The following is a 15,208-nucleotide window of genomic DNA, read 5'->3' on the forward strand; positions in this document are numbered from 1 at the left end:
GCAGAAGATTTTATACAGCGAATACGCAAGTAATTGCAAAACAAACGTCATACCAAGGTGGTAACCTTCTGTCTCAAACGAATCCTGACAAAACTAAGGCCCTGGAGCAATACTCCAACATAAACACACCGACATCCTTTGCTCTGCCCTTCCACCGGGACTGCATTTTCTCTTTTCCATCCATAACCAACAGGACAGTGATGAGGAACTAACATTACTTACCACACACAGGAGGTAGCTCAGAGCTGGGTACCTACAACTCACAAGTGCTCTTTCCCAGCACTGCAGTCTGAGGCTCCATGGAATGTTGGTGCCTCTTCCAATGTTTTCTAAAGATCTCCATTTCCTCATCAAGAAACAGAACCATTCCCAAAGCTAATCCTTGCAGGTTTTTAAAGGTACGCGATCTTTCTTATCCCATCTCCATGCTCAAGTGTACGAGACACACTAAGGTCTAAGGACCTCTAGAAAAAGAGGAATTTTGCAGACGTATTCTACAAACTGCAGGGGGCTACGATTTCGACAGCACAGATCGTGCCATGAGAAAGGACTCGTTCCACTGAAATTCTCCATTTAGGATTCCCACCATCTCCGTGGTAAGTACGACAACACAAAACAATCGGTGTTAGCACCATGATCATTAGCTTCTTGCCGACAGGTGCTTCATGAAGTACGGGCTGCCCACCTACGCTAAAGCATCTCTCAAGCAATTTCCTTCAGAAACTGTGGGATCCTGGTTAACTCTGAGCCAGGGACTAGTATAAAATTGAGCAGAGGGAGAAACAACAGGTAAATTGCTTTATAAAAGAAGAATTTTTTAAAAATCAGGAAAAATGTGTTTTGATAAATGTATCTCAGTCTGGAAAAACAAAAAATGAAAAATCCTATGAACGCTTATTAGTAAGGCATGAAGAAAAGGGACCTACCACCAAAGAAGAACTTACACACTCCAAAGATTTTGTTGTCATGTGACTTGTTGTCACATGTGTTTCCCAAAAGTTAATTAGCTTACATTTGAGAGTCAAATAAAATTTTTAAAAGATGCTAACCAGCTGTATCTAATAAATAATTTTAAATAACTTCATTTAAACTCAAACTTTGGAAATCAATGATTAAGTTGTTACAGCATGGTAAATATCGTATCGTAAATAAAATATACTCTACAAAAAAGGAGCGAGCCTAAAAATCTACTGCAGATTGCAACTTACTTAGGTTAAATCATTAATGTCTACCACCTTAAAACACACAGCATTCATGAAGTGCTATTTTTTATGGTTCTCATCCAGTGCAAGAGAGTTACTCTCCCTGTAACAGTAAAAATATCAGCTTCCACAATAAATTATCTTCTATGAGCTTACAAAGTTTCTGAACCATCCTACCTGTCTTACTTCATCTTCTAAAAGTAAAAGCTTATAATCACTCAGACATAAAGAATCATCTGACTCCTGAATCAGGACCACCAAATGCCCTTTCTGCCTTCAGAACTCCCCATGCGATTCCAGATTGTCAGGTTTCTGCATCCAACTATTCTCTTCCTGTGTCAGATTCTTTTCCATTAATGTTCTGTTAGGCTGAACCTAGAAGAAAGACAGTAGTTAACAAACTAGTACATTCAGAAACACTGTGGTGCTCTATGCTATCAATACACCATTATATAGAATGATTATATAAAGATGGTTATAAAATGGTTATATAAAGATGTCTCACATACTTGCTAGAAACTTGAGAATACAGAAAGTAGCAATTATGAAAATTATTTTTAAAAAAATCTAGTGAAAACCCCACCAAAACCGATACAACAACATTAAGTGCCATGCGAAAAGAAAGGCATATGCTGTGCTGTATCCACGTACAACTGACAATCATCCTGCAGAGTTTGTGGTAGATCTTAAGCTCGGAGACTGCCGAAATACTGGAGGCTACAGTGTTTCTCACCAAAACAGTAAGAAAAACATGACCAGTATCACTGAGATATAGCAGCCGGCCCAGTGACTTTCATTCCCGTATGCCATAAGGTAATGGAGTTTCACCGTCTTCTAAAACCCCTTTATCCCACAACCATGCAGAACCTGTATTTTAAATCATTCTGCAACACATCAGCACAGCCACGACAGCGTGGAAAATTATCTACAAACAAAACAATGTTGGCAAAAAAAAATCCTGGTGCAGAAGAAGCAACGTTCAGTCTCTTACCTAATCTGCGCAGGTTAAGTCATCCTTTCAGAAATTAAACAAAGCAGCCTGCTAAACAAATAACCTGAGTTCCAGCTGCTTTGCCTTTCCCAAATTCAGGTGACTAAATATACAGAACGCACTTCTGGGCAAACCTACCACAGCACAGAACACGGAGAGTACGCTTACAACCTGTCAGAAACGTGGCAGCATTGGAGTTGATTTGAGTTCTCAACTTTACAGACACTAGGGACCTAAGTGACAGAGCCTGAAGTTCCAAAAATGAAAGCCAAGAGAAAGAAACCTGTCTCACAACAGCATGTTGCCATAATAGCTACTCAGAGGTTTTTAGCATATCAGCAAATTCTTCTGTGGGATGTTGGCCAGCACACATCCTTTCTGCAATTTTTTCTGCTGCCACCTCCCCCGGGATTAACAGAGCTGCGCACACTTCAGTTCAGATGCACACGAAAGCAAAACAAAACAGAAAAATCACGTCAACGTTAATGAAAGATTCCAAATATATTACCTGAAAAGGCTGGCTGATACCAACTATTGACTGCAAATTATTGCTGTAATAACAAAGCAAAAACTCTCCTCCTGTATCAGGTATTTCTGCAGCACTCATGTAAACCTGCCAAGAAGAATCAGAACAGGCAATGGGCAACTTCCACAGAGAAAGAAAGAAGTTTACAAAGCAGCCTCTACCCTTAAGAGGAAGGAGATATGGAACAAAAGGACCTTGAATGCTACTCTATGGGAAACTACATTAAAAAGAAACGCAACTGGCTTACTTGTTTACTATCTTTGTTAGAAGAAATTTCATCATCTTCTACCCAAGCATAAGTAACATAATCATTCACATGCCTGAAAGCCACCTGCAAAGAAAGATGCAAACCATCAGCCTTCTGAAGGAACCAAAAAACAGACGACATGGAAAACCCAAAGCTGCGAGAGACGTTTACTACTTCAGTGAAGTAAATAAACCACCTCGCTTTTAAGATCAAAACATTATGCGGGCATGCATGAATCTTTCGTTTCTGAGAGGGTGCAAGTGCTCTGGTCTTTCACCCTTCCACTAACTTTCTTTGACTTTTGTTCTTAAATCTTTCAAACTACAGGCATTTGGGGAGGACAATTTTCATTCCACAGCTTCTGCACCATTTTAATCACCACATTATCACAGAAGAGAATTTAAAGAGTGCAAAAGAGCTGGGCTGCTACACAACTGAACTGTCAGCACACACGAACTAACAGCAACCAAGAATGCGCACCTACTTCAGGGAGTTTTGCACTAGCAACAATCACAGCGTCCCACAACAGAGGAGTATCAACGACCTCCTCCAGTCACATTCACCATCTGCAGAAGCGTAACAAACCATGAGGCGGTAACATTACCTTGAAGAGTCCAACCCAGTCCCAAGCACTGCTTGGGAATTCAGGCACTGCAGAGTAGCTGATCAGAACATCGTGTTCCGTGCTCCACTCACCCTCAGGATGCAGCGTGACCAAAGGCTCTGACAGGAGAGGCTTCACCTAGACAAAAGAACAGAACCCGAAGTCACTCAAGTCTGTCATTCTTTCAGTTTTTCAGGTTAATCTCTGGCACACCTGCTGTGGGACGCAAGTGGATTGAAATTTGCTGCCTTCACTACAACCAGAAGAGAACAGAGGTTATGACTTATAAAGTTTAGAAAACCAGTTTCTGTTAGGCAACACTTCGTAAAACAAACTTTTTCATAACAACGTAACTGGGACAGCACCTCAAGCCCAAAAGTTCCCGTAACAGGTTTGTGATCACTGATGCCATAGCTCATGTGACTGATATAGTTACTCAAAGTCACAGAAATTGTCCGTTCTTCTTCAGAGAATTCGCTTTCATTCGATGCGTGCTGGCAGAGGTTTTTGAGTCTCCAAAGAATTCTATCGGTCCATGCTGGCTTTCTTTTCTTCTCACTGCAGAAGCATAAGACAAAAGCGAAATGAGGTGCAAAAAGCTAAGAACACTGTGCAAAATCTACTCAGAGTCGAAAGACTGTCAGATACATATTAATAAAAGGAGGCAATCACATCCAAGCTTCATTTTACAGCTCTGTCCAACATGCTTTACAACCAAGGGTTCCTTAATTTGAACTCAACTTCATTTACCACAGATAAGTTTCACAGGATTCCACAAGAGGAGTAAAATGAAGGGGGGAAGGGTATTTCAGTGGGTTAGTCAGCTTCATTCAGGAAATGATACTTTCTCCTAAAATGCTCCACAAAAACATGCAAAATCATTGAGATAATACAGCAGCTGCCCCAAGCTTCAAGCTTCCGTTATTCCAAGAAAAGGGGCATAAGCTTAAGGAAGATGTAGGAAGGATCCGAATGATGTTTGAAATTATTCCAAAACATTCGAGAACAAGTTACTTTTAACAACAAAAATATGGACCAACTTAGGTAGCTTATACTAATAACCAGTGACACAGCAATGCCTTATTTAAATTTCCTCCTGCATTTCAAGTTTGCAAGCTATTTCTGTCTCATAATAAAAAGGCTTTAAAAAGTCCGTAATCAAGAAAGTTGTGCCTGCAACTGTGCTATACATCAAACTGTAATCATAATTCAGAGTTTCCTTTTATACCATATCAAAAACAACAGAAGACATGAGCCTTTCACGGTTCTCTCTGTAGCGGGAGGAAGACTTAACAGCAACGCTCTGTATGGATGTATCACTTCAAATTGAAATGGAGAAAAGATCATACCCTATGGAAGAGGAATTAGAATGGACTGGATTGAATTATAAAAGTTAACGAGCAGGATGTGCAAGGAAAACTGTCAGTTTAGTAACTCTGAATATCAAAATCACCATAAACTGGAAATGTCATTGAGTTCAACATTCAACATATTTTGGTTCAACCCTTCCCATGTACAAGTCTGACTCACCTTCAGTAAGGTGGAAAGATTTTACATGACTAAGGGGCCATATCCCACTTACTCCAGTAATTATATAAACCGACAGAAATCTTTATGAGCTGCCATATGTCTGCTCTGCTGTGCAAGAAAAAACCAAAAGAACAGCTTAAGTTAATGCACTCACTATTTTACAGAAAACAGCGTATTAGACGGGAAACAAAACTTGAAAATCCACATTGAAAATGTATCAAAGCCAACACAATACTCTGTGCTGCACATAAAGCACGCTTCGAAGGGTGCTCGCCTTGAGGTCTGATCACCACACCTGTCCGACCAAAATATCTCTGCGAGCTTTAAGGACAGCGGAATGCACACAGCACGCGTAAACATACTTTTCTTTCTTTAAATGAGCCAATACAGACTGTTATGAGAGCTTTAAGGACAGCGGGATGCACACAGCACGCGTAAACATACTTTTTTTTCTTTAAATGAGCCAATACAGACTGTTATGCTATGAATCATTCTCAGGATGTCCAGGTTTGGGTTATTAGAAGTACTTTTCGTTAGTTGGTTTTACTTCTGGTTCCATTATATCTCTTCGCACTCGATTATGGAGCAAAATGTCTTTGGATCCAAATGAATAAACTTCCAGTATTAAGTGCACCAGCAGAGCAGACAATGCTACAGCTTTCAGACAGGTTCAGAAAACCCCTGAAGAAAATCAGCCATCATCTGATTTTCAAATATTTCACAAAAATCAAATCAAAAGCTCGGGAAAGAGCATTGTTTTGATTTTGAAATATTTACAGATCTAGGAAATCCAGAAAGTTCTCTTCTTACTTAAACCAAAACAGGGACTTCTGCTCTCTGTAAGTAAAGAAAAAGATCAGTACAAAACCCCTGTTTGTACAGAAACTTATCCTTCTGTTAAAACATAAAGACTAATACTTAACAACAAACTTTAGTGTCAGATGGAAACTTTGGAAACTTAAGCCATTCAATTTTCAACTTAAAATCATTTATAAAGACACATTTACTTCTATTTTCAAATACCAGCAGTATTAAACGAAATGCTTATCCAACACAGAAGGAAAGCAAAAATTGCAGACAATTACTCCTTTCCTTTCGCTCATTCTGACAACCAATGGACACTTGGAGTATTAAAGAACAAAAAAGAAGTGGCTCAAACACGCACTGCTCTATTCTGTTAATGCAGTCCTCCCAAAAAGAAAGCCGAGTTGTTTCACTACTTCCCTCGTGCAGACTCTGGCTTCTTAGAACCACAGAACGTGCTGGGTCGGAAGGGACCCTTAAAGGTCACCTAGTTCAGCCCCGCTGCAGAGCAGGGACATCCGGAACCAGATCAGGGTGCTCAGAGCCCCATCAAGCCTGACCCTGAATGTCTCCAGGGATGTGGCTTCTCCCACCTCTCTGGGCAAACCTCCTCATAAAAAAATTCTTCCTGATATCTAGTCTAAATCTACCCTGCTCTAGTTGAAAACCATCGCCCCTCACCCTATTGCTACACACTCTTGTCAACAGCCCCTCCCCAGCTTTCCTGCAGCCCCTCCAGGTACCAGGAGGCTGCTCTAAGGTCTCCCCAGAGCCTTCTCTTCTCCAGCCTGAACAGCCCCAGCTCTCAGCCTGTCTTCACAGGAGAGCGGCTCCAGCCCCCTGAGCATCTTTGTGGCCTCCTCTGGACCCGCTCCAACAGGCCAGCCAGAAATACTAATTTCTTCAGATCTGCCCACTGAAGGAGCCCAACAGAATAACTCCATAGCCCCAGCTAACCAATACAGTCAGAAAATTCAGGTTTGCTTACTACAGTGATATTTAGTCAAGCACCACGTTCACTCTAGTATTCCATATCTAAACTCCTCTTATTATGCTTTTACCTTGTATCATATAACTCCGAATAAAGGTCAAACTTGTAGGTGGGTTTAAACTGCAGAGGACCCTCTATGAATTCCTTAAGAAATTCTTCCTTCTTTTTTGCCATATTTAACTGCAGAAATAAAAAGTAACTTTTAAAGGTTATGATTAAAAATCAAAGCTTAAAGGGTAAGTGGGAAAGGAGACGAGAAAGCATCTTCCAAGAGCTCAGCATCCAAGTCAGTACAACGTATTTGGAAAGGTAAATTCAGAAGTGCCTCTTTGTTACTGCCAGAAGTCTTAACACAATCTGTTTAAAAGTTTCGTAGCAGTTCCACTCTACAGATTCCCTAATAAGCATCTCTTAAAAATCATACTTGGGAGAAGAAAAAAAGAGAAAAAATTAAAGTGAGGGGCAATTCACAAGCCACAAAGTCCAAAGAGAGCGGCAGTCAAACACAAGTATTTCAAATGAGTAAGAAAGCAAAAAAACCACAAAAAAGCTTGCAATTAATTGGGTCTTATGACCAAGAAGTGCGAAAGCAAACAGCTAGATCTGTTCCACCTCACAACTACGCTGAACTTGCGTTCTTTAATAGAAATTAGAAACTCAAGTGGTAATGTTAACGACTGTGTTGTGTTCAACTAAAATCACAGAACAGAATCATAGACAGGTTTGGGTTGGAAGGGACCTTTAAAGGTCATCCAGTCCAACTCCCCTAGGCAGGAAAATCCAACCAACACAAACTCCAGACAGGTTTAGACAACGTACCTGGTCCTTCTCCCACAGCAGACTGTAACGCTTGTTATTGATTGATTCTCGGACAAAATGGATGCCGTAATCGGCTATCCGGAAGTTGAGATCTCCAAACCAGAAGAGAACACTTTGAAAAAGAAAAAGCAGCAAAAACCCAAGGGAGCTGTATAAGAATCCATTAACACGGGAAGAATTCAACAGAATATAAGCCATTACACTAATTAGGTGCTCTTATCACTGATACTACTTAATGTAAACAGCTTTAACCCAAACATTAAGTAGTTACAGAGAGCTTACACGGGGATAACCCGCTGCTAACCAAAACATTTTAAGGAATTGAAATAGGAAATTTAGTTCCCTGCAATCTTGCTGCTTGTTCATTACCGCCTGGGCATTAACTTCTCCCCTGTCTCCTATCGACTTACGTCTCTATTACAGGCAGATTTGGAATCAAATTTTAACAGTCGGCAAAATAATTCACAAAATGAATGAAATATACACCCGATGTTTATGTTAATCCACTAACTGAGCCCTGGTTTAGTACCCTGGGAAAGCAGGGATACATACTGGCTGCTCTACCATTACCAGGAAAATAAGTTATTATTGTGAAGCCCTGGAGTGGATTATTGGCAATGTTTTAAACAACGTAAATTGAAATATCAAACATTTATGATTTTGAAACTAATGTGTCATACATTTTTGCACAATTTTAATGAAGTCTTTAACAATTAAAGTGATATTACATATGGACTCCAGATTTATCTGTCCTGGCAGTTTTATGGGCATAAAAAAAAAAAAATTTAACTAAATGAATACGTTTTTTTCAACCCCTTTTAATGGCTTTAGTAACAGATTTAGACTCCAGCACAAGAAAACAACGGAATATACAAATAATTCCTGTAGAACTAAGTAACAAAAGCTCAATTAGTGGCCCAGTTAGCGGCATCAGGTTTGCTTTGGAAGTTTTGGTGAGAACCTGAGGGAAGTGTAATGCATGTAGCTACAGCAATCATCCAGCGAGGTTTTAAAGGCTGAGGAGCCCTCAGGCAGATACTAAAATTACAACAGGAATAAGAACAGCCTAAGACAACACAGATCTCCGCAAAAAAGGGAGGAAGATACACATTTAATAGTGACCCAAAGGACTTTTGATGTAAATGGGCTTTAGCTCCTAAAGCTCTCCAGCACACCACGTGCACAGTACGTACGCTAACAAAAAGCAGCCTGCCACTTTAAGGTATGTTTTATTCCCAGAATTCAGGTTCAAGGCTGAAAACACATTAAAAATAAAAATGATGGATGAAAGCTCCAAAACTCTTTAGCACATGAATTCACATATTACAGGCAGACTGGGCACTAAACAACTTACTCATGATCCAAGATACTTGGAATATTCTCTTCTTCAAAGCGCATTTCCAGAATTTTCTCAAAGTCATCCAGTCGCTGCTCGGTGTTCTCCATGTGAGCTGTCAAGTGGCAGTTGATGAAACACATCGTGTGACCGTACCAGGACATGCGAACGGCGACTCCTCCTTTGTTGCCCTGCCATGGAAGAAGAACAACGTCCTCTGAAACTACAGGTAACACCTGCAAATGTAACTATTAATACCAGCTGTAATTTGTTTTTAATCTTGCTATTTAAATGAATACAATTTCTTCCTATATCAGCTGTTCCATACAAGCTCATAAACTGGTAAAATTATGGGCTGCACATTTGCATATGAGGTTCAAAGAGGCGAGTCTCACTGCGTGTCAGTTTATTCAGTAAACTTTGTATCCTCTCTCCAACCCTTTAGAGGCACACACCTCCACACACCTCCACAACCGTAAGTAACGAAGGCCATCGGGTCTCAGCCACTTCCTTACCCAGTAGCCGTAGAGGCCTGTGCGGAGGTAGTTGGTATGAACGTCCCGTACGAAAGGAAGGTGGACGTGCTTCACGAAGATCAGAAGCAGTAACCCCTGCATGCGAACGGAGGAGAGCTGGAAGAGACAGGACAGAGAGAACGGTCATTCCCAGAGAGCTAGTTGGAATTCCTCGGGACTACTTCCTTAGAGCTTTTCGGTACAGATTGCCACAGCAGAAGTCACGCAACTCCCTGGCCAGGCCTGGCCTCAATGCAGAGACACCGTGAACGCAGCGGCACTTCTCAGGGCTGCAAAGGACACGTTCTTAGGGCAGGCTTGCTTATCACAACTGTGACGGATCTCTCAACTAATTAACATGAGTTTTAACATTATATTACGAATCTGAAGTTGACTTCAAACATCTTTAAAGGCCTTTCTTCTGCCTCACCGGCCTCTTGTTTCTATCTTTCAGCCTCCTGTTCGTGAAGAACCAAATCCGTGATTTTTCACCTATAATTTTAATAGTGCACACCTACAAGTCCTCCAACAGGAACAAGTTTTTCAGACTGAAACATCCTTCAGCAGATGAACTAATCATTCCAAATGCCACTAAAATGTCTAAAGTGCACAGCAGTTAATTCCGGGCATTTGCAAAAACAACAGACTGCAAACAGCAGTAACTCTTGTGGGCAATGCCCACAAAATGTGATGTACTGAACACCTGCAAAGCAAAGATGCTCCGGGAGCACGTAAGACTCTTTAAGCATAAAGATACTGGGGCTTTTTTGTGGTTTGGGTTTTATTTTGTGTGTGTGTGGAAACAGTCTAACAAAGATGTTCCTGATTAAAAATTTATGAACTTTACAATGTTCCTAGCACGAGACAGAAAATTCATTTTAAGCGTTTATTTTAATGATAACGATTCAATTTAAAGCACACACACTGAAATATATTAATTGTAGTTCATTTTTATGCTGGATGATTTTAGAGAAAGACTACTTTGGAATAAAACCTGATGTCAAGAATAACGCTGACTATACAACTGCTGATCTAAACCAGAATTCCTCCTTGCTTTGCCTGCACATCTACACAATGAAATAACTTCAGAATATGTGGTATGTTTTCATTGTCCTTGAATCCAACAAAACACCACACAGCCTACTGAAATGATGGCTCACAATTAATAGACAATGCGTAAGTATGTGTATCTGTTCAGACATTTGATGTCACCAGCATTCTTCTTTCCACAATTATGTGCACGAGATACCACTCTCTTTCAGTTCATTTATTATTTGCTACATTTCATTCTGGTGTGGGCCCTCAGGATACGTACGTAACCACTTCTTCTCTAGGTCCTGAACAACAAAACTCCCTCCACTGAAACTAGGAGCAGTCCCACCAACACGCACGTCGTGCCACATCAGGCGTCTGTCACAGCGGGGACGTGGTTCTGTTTAGGATGAAAGAATTGACTGACTCCAACCAACTTAACCCTCTGCTGTTGGAGGGGCAGGCTGCCCCAAGGAGGGCAACAGTTCTCCAACCAACTTTTAGCAAAGAAAGGGTGACTGTTCCTCTCCTGCTCAGCCAACTCCCCAGAGAGGTGCTGGCAGGAGCGCTCCTCACCGCCCGTTTGGATTTTGACCTGGCCTGAGAGCCGCCTTTGACTCACGTCCGGCTGAAAACCGTTAGGTGGCAGCATCCATTCATTAGTGTGACCAAAGTGCAACATTTCTAAATTAGACTTCAAAATCAACCATGCATACCACTAGGAATTCTTCTTAGCTGCATAAAGGGCCTGAATGTCAACCCACAGCCAGATTCGGAATGTTCACCAGCATTGACTCACACTACAACAAACAATGTTTTTAGTTTTTTTCCTTTTTATAACTCCCGATGGGTCCTTTGTTTTGTTTAATTACAGTTAAAAGAACGGCACAACTACCAAGTCTGATTAGCATGCAGATAATACAATCATCTCAGCAAAATCACCCCAAAATAATGGTTGATTTAGATAATCAATACAACATTCAAAAGGCTCTTAATATCTCACTGCTAAAGAAATTCAGGATATCCTCCTATGTTTACTGTTTGCATTATTAAAATAGCTATTACTTTAGCTGATCTTATGCCCCAGATATTACTAAAAATCTAGTTATTGATACTAACACACAACGTTTTAGGTCTTCAATTAAAAATAAAGTCCTCAAAAAAAAACATATGTCCACTAAAAACCTGGTTTATATATATGCAATTTATTTTCACCTGAAAACAACTTGGGGAAAAAAAAGAAAAAGAAACCTTACCAATCTTAACGAAAATCACTGCCATTGCTTGGGATATTTACAGTGCAAGCAGGTACTTAAGCAGACTACATCAGAGGCATCACAAAACAGTTCCCCAACATTGCACAGAGCAAAAGAACACTTCTACAAACATGAAAGAGATAGAGATATTGTGGCCACAAGAAATATGCTGTTGAGTGTCTAAGTTTACATCACATTTCATTTTAAATAATCTTCACCACACTGTTTCTTGAGAACGTATTCCTGTTAGGCCTGGAGTATTTTTCTATTCCTCATACGGTTCTGCATCACCTACACGGGCCACGGCCAGTACATGTGAACAACATTGTGCTCTTTGTCACCTGGGCTGCAAAAGCATCAGAACTGCTGAATTACTCCAAATGAGAAATTAATGTCCATTTTTACTGCTAAAATTAAGGATACTGTTTTATTAATAGGGGAAAATTAAAACTGCCTTTATCAGCAAATCAGGAAAACACAAGTGCGATGAAGAATAACTTCTAACATACGTGTACCTATGGAAGTGATCAATACCTGCAAAAACCACCATCAACAACTTTTATGGAGAATCTGAGGGGAAAAAAAAAGAAAGAGCTGGGGAAGCCATTTTCCTTCACTGCTACAACACTTAGGAGGTGTAAACAATTACCTTGATATATCCCAATGGAGACAACACAGCCATGAAAAGAATGCTCCATGGATCATCAAATGCCAAGTCAGACAGAAAATTGGTGATTCTTGAGTTCACTTCCTGTAAGCTGAATACAGCAAGATTACTCGCAGCGCACCACTGGGCTTCGACAGAATTCATAAAACCTTTTCAGAACACAGACCGCAACACCCTAACACACCTCTAGTGCCAGTCACAAATTTCTCGCTGTTCTGTTTCTCATTCACAAGCAGTTTAACCCATCCACAGGTCTAGCACATCTAACACTGAGAAAAGCAAAGTTAAAGGAACTTATATACACCTGAAGCTAGAGTTTATGACAACGCTAGACTCAAGATATATTATGACAAATAACCTGACTGCCTGGTCTTTAAAGTTTCAAGCAAGTTTGGAAAACATGATGGCAAATTGCACCTAGTAAGCTTGAACTAATTTCTTTAAAACAGCTTGAGTTTAGGATAACTTGAACATCAAAATGAATATGCCTCTACATGTCACCAAAGAAAGCAGCAGACAAATGCTTTTTGTGTGATTAGGCAAAAGATATTCTGTATTTTACCACAAAGCAACAGCAGAAAGAAGATTCTCTTGTCATAAATCACCTTCGTTCCAAGTCGCTAACTCAAGTCTTCACCTTCTGTCGGCAATGATGTTAAACCCTCTCCTAACACTGAACAGACCTCCCAGAACACTGTAAATTGCAGAGGTTAACAGTTTTGCAACAAAACTTACAAAGCAAGTTCTTTAACTTGTACTTACCCTATAGCATACATGTCCATGGTTGGGCCCAGGGAGCTGAGCTGAAGTAAACTAGTGACATCAGGAGGTGGAGAAGCTGTGCCCACGTTCCAGGTAACTACGTGTAGCCTACAAACAAAGTCAAAAACCAATGCTAAAAATCAAAAGATGAACAGGTAACCCACCCTAACAAACGTCTAACTTGTCCACAGAATTTCTACCTAGAGAAAACAAAGATTTTCTGTCACTTTTCATCAGTCAGAAATTTATACATTCACTACCATTAAAAAAAAACACACCACAAAACCAAACAACTAGCGGGAACAAAACCTGAATTCTTGCCACTTATCCTTCAGCTTTTTCCCCCAGAGAAGGAAAGCTTCATCTAGAGTGCGAGACACTTCTTCATTGATTTCATCATCCGAGCCGATGTCCTCCACACAAGCCATAAGATGGGCGACTCGCTGGCGGAGCTGCAGGCGGCCACTGGACCCTGTGCTGCTGAGACTCCCAGACCGGCTGCGGAAGTTGCGCAGGCTTTCCAAATCGTTCAGGGAGAGGGCTGCTGAATCTTGAAACGCATCTTCCCCGCTGAAGGATGCCATTTGCTCAAAAGAATAACTACACTCTGAGGAACCAGCCCATTAAAATCCTAAGTATAAAAGAAACAGGTGGCCAAGGGTCTTTCAGATCACCGTCCCATTTGTGTGAAATTCAGCATCGCTTCTAATGCAAAAGGACAAGCGTAGACGCAGCACTGCTGACAATCTTGTAGCGTTACCGCCATGCTCAATGGGTTGTTACAAAAGCTGCAATCACACGATGAATGGTTTCTTCATAATAGATTTAATGTGGCTAATTCTATAAGCTCAAGATTTAAAAGAATTCATTGTTGACTTGACTCAATCATGTGCCTCCATCTGTAGGCTAGCAGAAATATAATCTCCAGCTCCCAAACATACAAATACACAGTTCTGACCGAAACCAAATGAAGTTACTGCTCCTCTTGGGCACTGTCAGGAACACTTGCGTGTCACAGGACTAGTCTGAGGTTTCTTTATAAGCTGGTAGCTTCAACATCAGTTTCAAAAAAGGGAGTCACTTTACCATCAGTCTTGTTACACATCAGACAGACTAAGAAATAATAAGCTGTTAATTCTCCATCCATCTCAGGGTCCTATAAGGACCTTATAAACACTAGTAGTTAAATAATGAATCCCACTTATACATGAGTTATTAGGGACGTATTTTTATCGCCACATCAACTGCCTACTCAAGGTGACACACAACGTATGTGGAAGAGCTGGAAAGTGACCTTGCACACCAGACTAAAACGATCTGTAATTTCTCTCACTAATTGCTTTGCTTTGCAAGACTACATTGAAAGCTATTCTAAAATAAATTTCTAGAGAAAAAAAACCAACAAAAACACACGTATGCATACTGCAGATCTTATTAGGCCATCAGAGATGAATCACTTGGGAACACTCTTCAGTTACTAATTTCATAAGGCAATTATCTGATTAAACCAAATTGAAATAATATTGCAGTCATCAGTCATTACTGACAGAAATTAAATTCCTCAAAGCGCCCAGTATCCACACCACACACAGCAAAGACTGAAGTGCCCAAATTTACAATAGAAGAAAAAATACTTATAAGAACTCAAAGAACATCTCTAATACTTCAGTTTCACTGTAGGTTATGACTACACCTGCAGGGAAAAACTTCATAGTGAGGAGGTAAATGCAAATAACCTACAGCCTTACGCAGTTCCAAAAGTCCAGTGATGCTCTCGACTTGACAAGGACGTAGAGGCACTGCCCCGGTAAGCGGGGGAGACGAGAGCGATACCAATTTTCACCTGATGCCTCAAAGACAGCTCTCGCCAAAGGCAGGAGGGCACTGCTCAAACTATTCTGGAAGCTTTCAGAACCACGCCGGTAG

General features: G+C 40.6%; 1 protein-coding gene across 1 annotated transcript; it reads right to left on the reverse strand.

Annotated features, from left to right (window-relative positions):
* Window positions 1-1,478: 1,478 nt before the first annotated feature.
* On the reverse strand, window positions 1,479-13,383 carry INPP5K (inositol polyphosphate-5-phosphatase K). Its single transcript, XM_009878131.1, has 11 exons — window positions 13,283-13,383; window positions 12,503-12,611; window positions 9,566-9,682; window positions 9,069-9,241; window positions 7,715-7,826; window positions 6,966-7,075; window positions 3,936-4,128; window positions 3,571-3,708; window positions 2,967-3,050; window positions 2,702-2,806; window positions 1,479-1,577 (listed from the first exon to the last, which is right to left on the reverse strand). The coding sequence occupies exons 1-11, from the start codon at window positions 13,300-13,302 to the stop codon at window positions 1,479-1,481; spliced, it is 1,260 nt and encodes a 419-aa protein (XP_009876433.1). The 5' UTR covers window positions 13,303-13,383.
* Window positions 13,384-15,208: the final 1,825 nt, after the last annotated feature.

Source organism: Apaloderma vittatum, unplaced genomic scaffold (genome assembly GCF_000703405.1).
Source record: "Apaloderma vittatum isolate BGI_N311 unplaced genomic scaffold, ASM70340v1 scaffold18421, whole genome shotgun sequence".
Classification (NCBI taxonomy): Eukaryota; Metazoa; Chordata; class Aves; order Trogoniformes; family Trogonidae; genus Apaloderma; species Apaloderma vittatum.

What these genes read in the sequence shown, in the direction of transcription:
- INPP5K (XM_009878131.1), bottom strand. Translation starts at nt 13,302, where the DNA reads ATGGACATGTATGCTATAGG. An exon ending in TGCTGTGGGAGAAGGACCAG is followed by an intron (nt 7,076 to 7,714) that starts GTACGTTGTCTA and finishes TTATTTCTGCAG; the next exon opens with TTAAATATGGCAAAAAAGAA. An exon ending in GTATCAGCCAGCCTTTTCAG is followed by an intron (nt 1,578 to 2,701) that starts GTAATATATTTG and finishes TCTTTCTTCTAG; the next exon opens with GTTCAGCCTAACAGAACATT.